Here is a 9,991-nt window from a genome sequence, read left to right as displayed (position 1 = left end):
AAAAGAAAATTGTATGAATCTATATATAATAACTAGGAGTAATAAAGCCAGTAATAGAAAAAGTGATGTGGCATATATTTTCTGATCAAGAAATATAATAAATCATTATAATATATTTCCTTAACTCTCTTAATTATAATATTAAAAAACTAATAAATCATTTCATTAAATTTTTTAATATATAACTTAATGGTCTTTAACTTAATTAAACCCATAATTCTTTATTGTTATAACCTATAAAATATGTCATAGACATAGTCATAATATTATTTGATATTTCATATTATAGTCCTACTAGTATACGTACCCGTGAGATGCATGAACAATATTAAAATAATATTTTTAATTATTTTATATCGACATATCTCGTTCCAACATGTTAAACATATTACCTTAAAAAAAAATTAAGTATCATATTATTTATCAATAAAAAAGTAATTTAGAAAAAAAAAAATCTAACCCTAACCATCCCCACCCTTGACCCTCTTCAATTTTAAATATAAAAATTATTAGTTTTGTTGTTGGGTTTTTATCTTTATATTTTTAATAAATTAAGACATGTAATTACAATCTTTACTTTCATTTCACATTTTTTTTAATTTTAATCTATCAATTCAACTTCAACAACTAACTATATTTAAAAAAAAAAAAAAGATTTTATCTTTCAATTTCATTTCAAAACACTTAATTATGTCAATTACAAAAACTCTAATTTCAGAATTTAAATTTCACTACTCTCAATTCAATAAACAAATCTCATACAATTTAATATTTTTTAAAATTTTCAAATAAAGTTTAATTGCTCATAATTTTTTCATCGTTTGGTTTTATCATTAATATTTTTAATATTTTATTTATACGTATTCTTATATCTTCTATATAAATTTAATTAAAATCTCCCATACCATTCTCAAAATCATCCACCCCTCACCCCCCAATATATATATTTTTTTTTAACTTTTCAATTTTTCTCTTCTTACCCTACCCAATCCCCTACCCCCAACTCACCCTCCTGACTTTTTCCAACAGTTAAAAATTATTTATTTTATTTAAAAAAAAAATCTCATCACCGCTCACCTCACCACCCCCCACCCCCCACGCCCCAAAGAAAAAAATACTTTTTATTTTTAGAAAAAAAAAATTAAATTTTTTTTTCTAACCCCAAAAGAATTTTAAACTCTTTAATTTATATTTTTTAAGAATCTTTTTTCTTATCCACCCCAACTAAATCTACATTCACCACCCCCTTACACCGTCTCCATCTATTCCAATTCATTCCGATCATATTCATCTCTTTGTCACTATTCATTTTTATTGTTTAGTATTAGAATACATATATACTTTCAGGAAAATATTTTTTATTTGCGTCGCGAACAGAAAATATAAGTAAGAAATAATTTATTTTTTTTAAAAAAATATTTTTCATGAAAATTAGATTCCTTCATAATTAGGGGTGTGCATCGGTCGGTTCGGTTCGATTTTACATATTATCGGTTCGATTTATCGATTTTTGGTTTTTAAATATGCTAAACCAATAACCAAACCAATAAGATATTTTTATTGGTTTTTGATTTATCAATTTTTAGACCTTAACAGTTCAATTTTCAGTTTAACCGATAAGAAAATAGTCATAAAATAGAAATAGTAGTAACTAACATGAAAAATAATCGAATCTTAGTTGCAAACAAAAATCCTACATAATGTGTTTTAATTTACAAGAATCTTCAAGTTTGAACTAAATGTTGTTAGGAGTAGTTAGAGATTGTATAATTGAAATAATGGGTTTGTTAATTTGTAGAGATTAAAGAGAAATTAAGAGAAACATCTAAGAAGTCATATATATATATATATATATATATATATATAAACCAATAACATTTTTATCTATTCGGTTTATCGATCGATTCGATTCTTGCACAGCCCTATTCATAATGAACATATGCATAAAATCATTAAAAGAACTCGGTGATAAAAGATAAGAATGATGGTACACAAAATCTTGGATATTTTTTTTTGGTAAATAGGAAATATTATATATAATGATAGTACTTTTGTAACAGTAATATTTATCAAACCGAAAAAAATTAGCAGTACTATTTTGTGGAACTAAAAACATGTTTGTTTTGTAACTTGAAATGTTCATGATTCATGAATCTGAAATGTAAAAATAGATGAAAAGTATGATATACAATTATTATACAAATTATTATTTGTGATGTCACCATGAACATCCACATATGTAATTTTTAGATAGTTTAGTACACAGTAAAGTATGTAATGCATGCATATACATTGTTCAAAAATAACAAAGGGATGACTTTTACAAATTTAAGGAAACACAGATTGATTAAAGTGGTGTACCTTGAACATTAATGAAGGAAGATGAAGATAAAAAATGATATATTCTTCTTGCATATAAAAAAAATGTTAAATAAAAAATAGTTCTTAAAATATGAAGGATTAAAAAATACAGTAAATGAAGTATATATTAGAGAGCCTAAGAAGCTGAAATCCCATTTCAATTCAATTTTCATTTAAATTCAAATTCAAATATTATCATAATTATCTAGTTTATTAGATTTCCTTATCCTTTCTTTTTTCAAATGTAATACGTTGTTATCTTATTTATATATTTGAATTGAGATAACCATTTGAAATCAATGAGATAATAATGATAATTTCTAAAAGTATCATTTTATATTAATATATAAATATATTTTATAGCATTTAAAAGGTATAAATTTATGTGTTTACTACTTTCCACGCATGATTTCCTAGTTTTAAGCTAATGAAAATATGTTATTTTTTAAATCTAAAAAACTATTACTTTTTGCATTCAAATATTTTTTAATAATAATAATAATAATATTTTCTATTCAATAACCTATTATTATTATTGTTGTTGTTGTTGTTGTTGTTGTTGTTGTTGTTGTTATTATTATTGCAACATTTTTTTCCTAAATAAAAAAATTACTACTGTGCGTCTTCTACTATTATTACTACAATTATTATTATTTATTGTTATTATTATCATTATCATTATCATCATTATTATTATTATTATTATTATTATTATTATTATTATTATTATTATTATAATTATTATTAGCTTTTGTTTAATATTTTTTTGTTAAATATCTCATCCTAAACGTAATATTATGAGTTCTACTGTTATTTATTTATTATTATTAAATAGTTAGAGTTTATTTAGAGCTCTTCAACTATGGTTGCTAGGTTTAAGCTATATATATTTTTTTATTTTTCTTTTAAAGTATTATTTTTTTCAAATGCAAATATATAATAAAGATTTTATCATATTTTCAAATTCAACTAATTACAAAAATTTTATTACAATACTTTTAAATTTGTTCTAAAAACTGTCACGTGGCTTCTCAGCATTTTGCCACGTGACTTCTTCTGGTACTTCGTCCTCTGCTTTATAATATATATAGATAAGAAATAATAATAAATATTTAAATAACCAACAAAATAACTTTTAGTTATGAAATGATAGTTTTTTGTTGTAAGAATCCAAATTGATAGTTATGAAGAGACACTTGTCTTAATTTTAGGATAGACTATCCTCTTTTATTATATATATATATATATATATATATATATATATATATATATATATATATATATATATATATATCAATGAAATAATATTAATATTTCAATAATCAACAAAATAATTTTTTGTTATGAAATGATAGTTTTTTGTTGCAAGAATTCAAATAGGTAGTTCTCAAGATGATACTTGTCTTAATTTCAGGCTAGACTATCCTTCTTTATTATTTATATATATATAGATAGATATGAAATGATATTAAATATTTAAATAATCAATAAAATAATTTTTTGTTGTAAGAATTCAAAAGGTTGTTCTAAAAATGACACTTGTCTTGATTTTAGGCGAGACTATCTTCCTTTATTATATATAGAGAAGATATGAAATAACATTAGATGACATAATATGAAATCATAATAGTTTTCATTCAATAAAAATGAATTTTAATTGTCTTTTACCACAATAAAAAATAATAGTATTAAATATTTAAATAATCAAAAAAATAACTTTTTTTTTTTTTATGAAATGATAGTTTTTTGTTGTAAGAATTCAAATTGGGTAGTTCTCAAGATGAAAGCTGCCTTAATTTTAGGATAGACTATCCTCCTTTATTATATATATAGATATGAAATAATATTAAATATTTCAATAATCAACAAAACAATTTTTTGTTATGAAATGATAGTCTTTTGTTGCAAGAATCAAAATAGGTAGTGCTCAAGTTGACACCTATCTTAATTTTAGGTTAGATTATTCTTCTTTATTATATATAGAGATAAAATATGTCATAGATAAAGTCATAATATTATTTGGTATTTCATATTGTAGTCCTATAAATAAAGATATTATAAGATTTTATAGAAATAATTATATTAGCCTTTTAAGTTATTATATTTCAGGTGATTCTTACATTCATACTTTTTTTGGTTTGAAGAATCGTGAAGACTACTGAATGGTGATTTGCTTGTTGGGGTGGATATTAACAAAAAGTCAAAAAATTATAAATTATTTCATACTTTTTTATTCTATTTCAATGATTAAGAAAGAATGACGTTGCATTTTTTTTTTAATTTCAATCTTTATTATGTATTTTATATAAATTTCATATTTTCGTAAGTTCGTAATTTCATTTGGTTCAAAACTATGACTTATGGCTTTATTATTTTAAATAAATTATTACTATTTTATCATTTTTTATATCGTTTGTAAATACTATAATTTGATTTTCATGGCCAAGTTGATTTTCTTTTTTTTTTTTTTTTAAAAAAGTCTTGAAAAAAAGTGAATAATTCGTTAAATCCATAAAAGTAGTAGTAGTACTTAAAGCGTTAAAGCGTCGCCGCCGCAAACGTCGCCGTTGTGATATAGTTCCCCCTGCCCTCCGCCGCAAACGTCGCCGTTAAAGCGATAAAGCGTCGCCGGCTGAGCCATACTCCGCCGTTAAACCGGTCCGTTTTTTTACTCCGATTAAGCCGGGTAAAAATGCTGAATCTCTCAATTCTTCTTTACTCTTTCGTTTTCTTCTGCAATTCTTCTCAATTATATACACTCAATTTCCCTAAAATTGGAGTTATATATTAAAGATTTTTATTAAAGCTTCAAATTTGTACATATTGTAACTAGAAAATGTATAGGTATAAAATATATAACTATAGGCTGGTAAATAATTTTGAACAAGTTCGTATTTTTAAGCTTCAGCTGAACTTTTTCCTTCTTGGTTTTGTGGTTTTGCAAGCCTATTGCATAGCTGAAACTTGTTTGCTTGGCTGTTCTTATTTATAGTATGATCAATTAGAAAAAGGAGAAGAAGAATAAGAAGGTATTGACTAATGGCGGGATATGAAAAATTAGCTTATGTATATAAGGGTTTAGGTGAGAATGTATTAAAATTTTGCCACCTATGGTGGTGGAGAGTAGTTTGAAAGCCAACGATTCGACTGAACTATGCAGTGTTGTTCACCTCTAGGGTTCGCGGTTTGCGCTTGGGGCAATCATTTTCCCTGATTTAGGTGTTACTCGTTGGTGAACGTGTCTTACTGATCTTATATATAAGAGAATAGTGCGTACAATGTTCGGAAATTACTATCAATGTAGCTCTATGGAGTTTGATTGATTATATTTGCATTCATTGATTGAGGCCTTATCGAATTGAGTGTGCTAGTTGGCAATGTTCCAAATTATCTCCCCCCCTCAAAAAAATAAATAAATTTAAAAGTTAAAATCCGACCTTGCTTGTACATCGAGACCTCATGGTTCTCAATCCACTTTATTGGCGACTAGGCCACATCATTAGGTGCACCTTTATTTAGTATCAATTTGATGGGAAATAGATTTTTTTTTTTTTTGAGAAGGTAACATGGAAATAGAAAGATTTTTATCTCTAGGTTTAGATTGAAAACGTAAATGCAGGTTGGAGAAGAGAGCAGGGAGAACTGGAAACTATAAGTCTATACTTAGTCATTTTTTTAACATTCAAAAGAAAAACTTTACCAAAGGCAAAAAAATTTTAAGTAGAAAAAGAACATTGGAGAATTGGAGAGCTTAGATTAGCGTAAAGCTACCTTTTTTTTAATGTTAAAAAAAAAGTAGCAATGGAAGTTCTATTATATCAGGTTGTCTATAGTATTTTGGCATGACTTCTCTGTTTCTGTTATTCCTTTTTCTATACTGCTTTGGACTGTTTTTTCCTTAAGCTGAGGATCTATTGAAAACGGCCTTTCTGCCTCCAATGTAGGGGCAAGGTTTGCGTACACCCTACCCTTCCCCGACCACACTTTGTAAGATTATACCGGGTACGTTGTTATAGTTGAGAAGTTCTATTATAGAACCACCGATGTATCCAGCTTAAGGACGATACATAGAAACAAGTAAATTCTGTCATCTTTTTACCTTGTGGAGAATATACTCCAAAGGAGGATGACAGAGAACAGCTACAAAGCAGCAACATCTGCATGCTAAAGCTTAAAAAAGAAAGGAAAGAGAGAATCAAATCTTCATATCAAAATGAAGAATACAACATGTAAAGGCATAAATTTGCAGCACGTTTATTCCAAAAGCTAAAAATCATGAAGTATATAAAACCAAGGAGGTAAAACCTTAAAAGTGATCACCTTATAGCTAGCTTATCATTTATGCTTCATTGTCACACCAGAGCTCCTACTATAAGTTGTATTTAATCAAGCAAATTTTGTTTATCATAAGAAACACCAAATTAAACTTCGTTTTCTAAAGTGTTAGTGAAGAGTGACTTGGAACTTCTAAAGTTTTGTGAAAGTCAGTGACTTCCGATTTTGATATCCTCTTAGACTTAATATATTGGTGTTGTAGTATATTGGGTTCTTGTTTGTTGTGTGTTGACAGGGTTGGATTTATGGATTGCTCCCAGTTCAGAGACCGAATTTTTAGCGTGAAAATGGTTCGAGATTGCTCGGCAGGCTTTGGTTTATTGAGAGCTGGTCATGGTCTAAGTGGGCCGTGACAGTATGTTGTTGTTGTTGTGTCCTGTTTAGTGTTTGATAATACTTTTGCTGCGTTATGTCCTGATTGAAGTTCAGAGGGCAATGTGAATCTACATATAAAGCTGTTGTACAATGAAAAGTAGGGTTTTCCTTCATCGTTGTTTTACACATTCCCTTCTCTCTTTTCAGCTTTTCTCCTTCACTTCTTTCGCTGCCTCTCATCCATTGCACTTCCCTGTGTTGTTATTTTCTGCTGCTCTGTTTGATGGAAAACGAGTCACTTTGTGATGATAACATGGAGGAGGAGGAAGCAGAGTATGTATTGCTTGATCTGGATGACATTTCTTCCGAAGTTCACATTCCCCCAAATGCACCATATGTTCTCTCGGTATGATCCAAGTTTACCTTTCTGTGTAATTGTTTTCATGTTCTTATAGATTCAGAACTGAGTGATATCCCCTTCGACCTTTCCTTTTATTTCTTGACTCGTTAGGTACTCAAATGTTTTCAAGTTGTTTTATAATTCTATGGCTATGCAACTGTATTGTTCGTTCAGCTTCTTTAAAAATATTACAATTGCTTTGTTTATTCTGTTTTGTCAAATTTTTTCACAGGGTCTTGACACATTGAACCCCGTCTTGATCATTGATGGCAAAATCAAGCTGGTGAGTTGATGGTTCTGAGGCTCATTCAAGTGCACTACTTTTGTGAATTTTATAGTCGTGTTTACAATATTCTTATATAGTTATTTGTATCTCCTTAGTCACGTTAGCCATTAGTGTGGTAATATTCATATGAAGTTATGCATCGCCTTTATGACATTAATTATTACAGTGGTCAAACAGCTTTGATCCCAGCTGACACCCTTACACCCCAATAGTGCACCATACTTACAGCAGTGAACATTACAGATTGTGTCCATTCATCCCTCTTATTTGTGGCAAGTTTGTTTGTGGAGATCTTTCTAGAGCGAAGGAGCTGGTGAAGGGAAAACATATAAGAAATAATGGAGAAGTGGGTATAACAATTTGGTTGTAAACCAAAAAGTTTTATCTTTTGTTTATTCCCATATGCATATGAGTGACGATCAGGCAATTAAGTTTACATATTTTTTGTGCGACTATTTGTTCCATTTTCTCCTTGCGATTACAGTACTGAACTTTTCTCTATTTGTGTTCATTTCAACTGCTGTTTATTTCTGTTTTGCAGATTGGAGAGTATGATGAGACTATTGGGACATGCCTCGTTTTTAACGAAAGTGGTAAGCCATGCCGCTCTTCAAGCACATATTCTATATATAGAACAAGAGAAGGCATGAGATACTTCTCTGACTACTTTAATCTAGCTTAAACGCTGGTGGTGGTGTTCCAAAACCTCAACATAGTCCCTCCATCTCATCCCCCCCCACCCCCCCAAAAAAAAAGTAATAATAATTACAACAGGGAGTTCGACATTTTTTTTTTTAGGCGCATAGTGGACTCTGAGAACCAGGAAGTCTGTCTTCTTTAGGTTCATATAAATGGACTATGTTCTTTTTGGAGCTTGTCCTTTGTCATAGAAATGCAATGAGCTTTCAATTTCTGCAGGAAATGTAGATGCTCTTTTCAGTCCTTGACTCCTTGGCGCAAAGCCTTTTGTATTTGTGTGTGTGTTTTAGAACTTATATCCATTTTTTTCTGGTTTGATGCTTTTCATATATGAAGTTGGATGAAAGAAACGAAGAAAAAAATCTTCAAATCAATTTGGACCTTTATCATCAAGCAAAATTTCTTGCAGATGCTCCTCCGGTGGTCCATGAAGAGGCGGGACCTTCTGAAGCTAACCTTTTTCCAGGAAGACACATGCCAGACCCCAAGCAAACCAAGTCCAAGCAAGTCAAGCCTGTAACCCAGCTACAGAAGATACTTAAGTTCAGGTTGCTGCAGTATAGTGAAACTGAAGATGCAAGTAAATCAGAGAATCCAAAAGAAGATTAGGTAACTGACCTAGTAATATAGTTCACTATGTTCGCTAATGTATAGGGGAGTCAAAACAGACCCAATTTACAACTTAGCATAGCAATGGTGTACCATGACTTATATTGGGGAGCATTTTCTTACTAGTAAAGTATATATAAACGGTGTACTTGCTTTCAGAAACTTAGATTTTCAATAATGAGTTGCAAGATACTGTGCTTGTGTTTATATCTCAATGAAATCGATAATTAAAGAGAACGAATGTGTATATGAAATGATGTAGAGGAGATATAAACACAGTAAAGCTCAACTGTACAGAACCTTATATTGCAGACAAAAAAAAAAACTATGAATGGCAAGGGACTCTCTCTTAAATAGACCGTTTAAGTTTATTTTTTAATTAAATGGATCATAAGTTTTTTTATTTAGCAAGATGACTTAGTTTTAAAACAGATCTATTATCTGTCCAATAGATATATAGGGAAATTGATTATCAATCCGACAGATCTATTATCTGTCCGACAGATATATAGACAGATCGATTATCAATCCGGCAGATCTATTATTTGTCCGACAAATAAGAAAATATGAGAAGTCATTTTGCTAATTGAAAACTCGAAGAGGGTAGGTCATTTTGCTAATTGAAAATTTAAAGAGGCTTAATAGTCAAATTTTCTCGAATTTGGCAATTAAGTTTGTAAGAAGATACACACTCCCATTTCGAGCACTCCATTTAACATCACTTTATATGTGTGGAGCCCGAGAAAGGATGGGAGCACAAGTGTATAATATCGTATGCAGTAAGGGGTCGTTTGATAGAGTGTATAAGAATAATATAAAATATAGTATATTAATAGCATTTGTATTGGTAATGCTTGTATTAGTTATGTTTGTATTCTTTTTAGTATAATATCGTATGCAGTAAGGGATCGTTTGATAGAATGTATAAGAATAATATAAAATATAATATATTAATAATATTTGTATTGGTAATGCTTGTATTCTTC

The 9,991-nt window shown here is 29.0% G+C and overlaps 1 protein-coding gene across 2 annotated transcripts; it reads left to right on the top strand.

Moving 5' to 3' along the window:
* The first annotated feature begins 4,543 nt into the window (after positions 1-4,543).
* Positions 4,544-9,212, top strand: LOC107878674. Of its 2 annotated transcripts, none has more exons than XM_016725755.2 (5): positions 4,544-5,047; positions 7,219-7,417; positions 7,644-7,694; positions 8,239-8,290; positions 8,806-9,212. In XM_016725755.2, the coding sequence occupies exons 2-5, from the start codon at positions 7,295-7,297 to the stop codon at positions 9,003-9,005; spliced, it is 426 nt and encodes a 141-aa protein (XP_016581241.1). In that variant the 5' UTR covers positions 4,544-5,047; positions 7,219-7,294; the 3' UTR covers positions 9,006-9,212. The 2 variants fall into 2 exon arrangements, with proteins under 2 accessions (XP_016581241.1, XP_047271554.1); XM_047415598.1 differs by lacking the exon at positions 4,544-5,047 and adding an exon at positions 5,215-7,051.
* The last annotated feature ends 779 nt before the right edge of the window (positions 9,213-9,991 follow it).

This window comes from Capsicum annuum, chromosome 7, assembly GCF_002878395.1.
Source record: "Capsicum annuum cultivar UCD-10X-F1 chromosome 7, UCD10Xv1.1, whole genome shotgun sequence".
NCBI classification, from domain to species: Eukaryota; Viridiplantae; Streptophyta; class Magnoliopsida; order Solanales; family Solanaceae; genus Capsicum; species Capsicum annuum.
The sequence above is the reverse complement of the archived record's forward strand: the minus strand, read 5'-3'. Positions and strand labels throughout refer to the sequence as shown.

What these genes read in the sequence shown, in the direction of transcription:
- LOC107878674 (XM_016725755.2), top strand. Translation starts at nt 7,295, where the DNA reads ATGGAAAACGAGTCACTTTGTGATGATAACATGGAGGAGGAGGAAGCA. An exon ending in ATGCACCATATGTTCTCTCG is followed by an intron (nt 7,418 to 7,643) that starts GTATGATCCAAG and finishes ATTTTTTCACAG; the next exon opens with GGTCTTGACACATTGAACCC. An exon ending in CCTCGTTTTTAACGAAAGTG is followed by an intron (nt 8,291 to 8,805) that starts GTAAGCCATGCC and finishes AATTTCTTGCAG; the next exon opens with ATGCTCCTCCGGTGGTCCAT.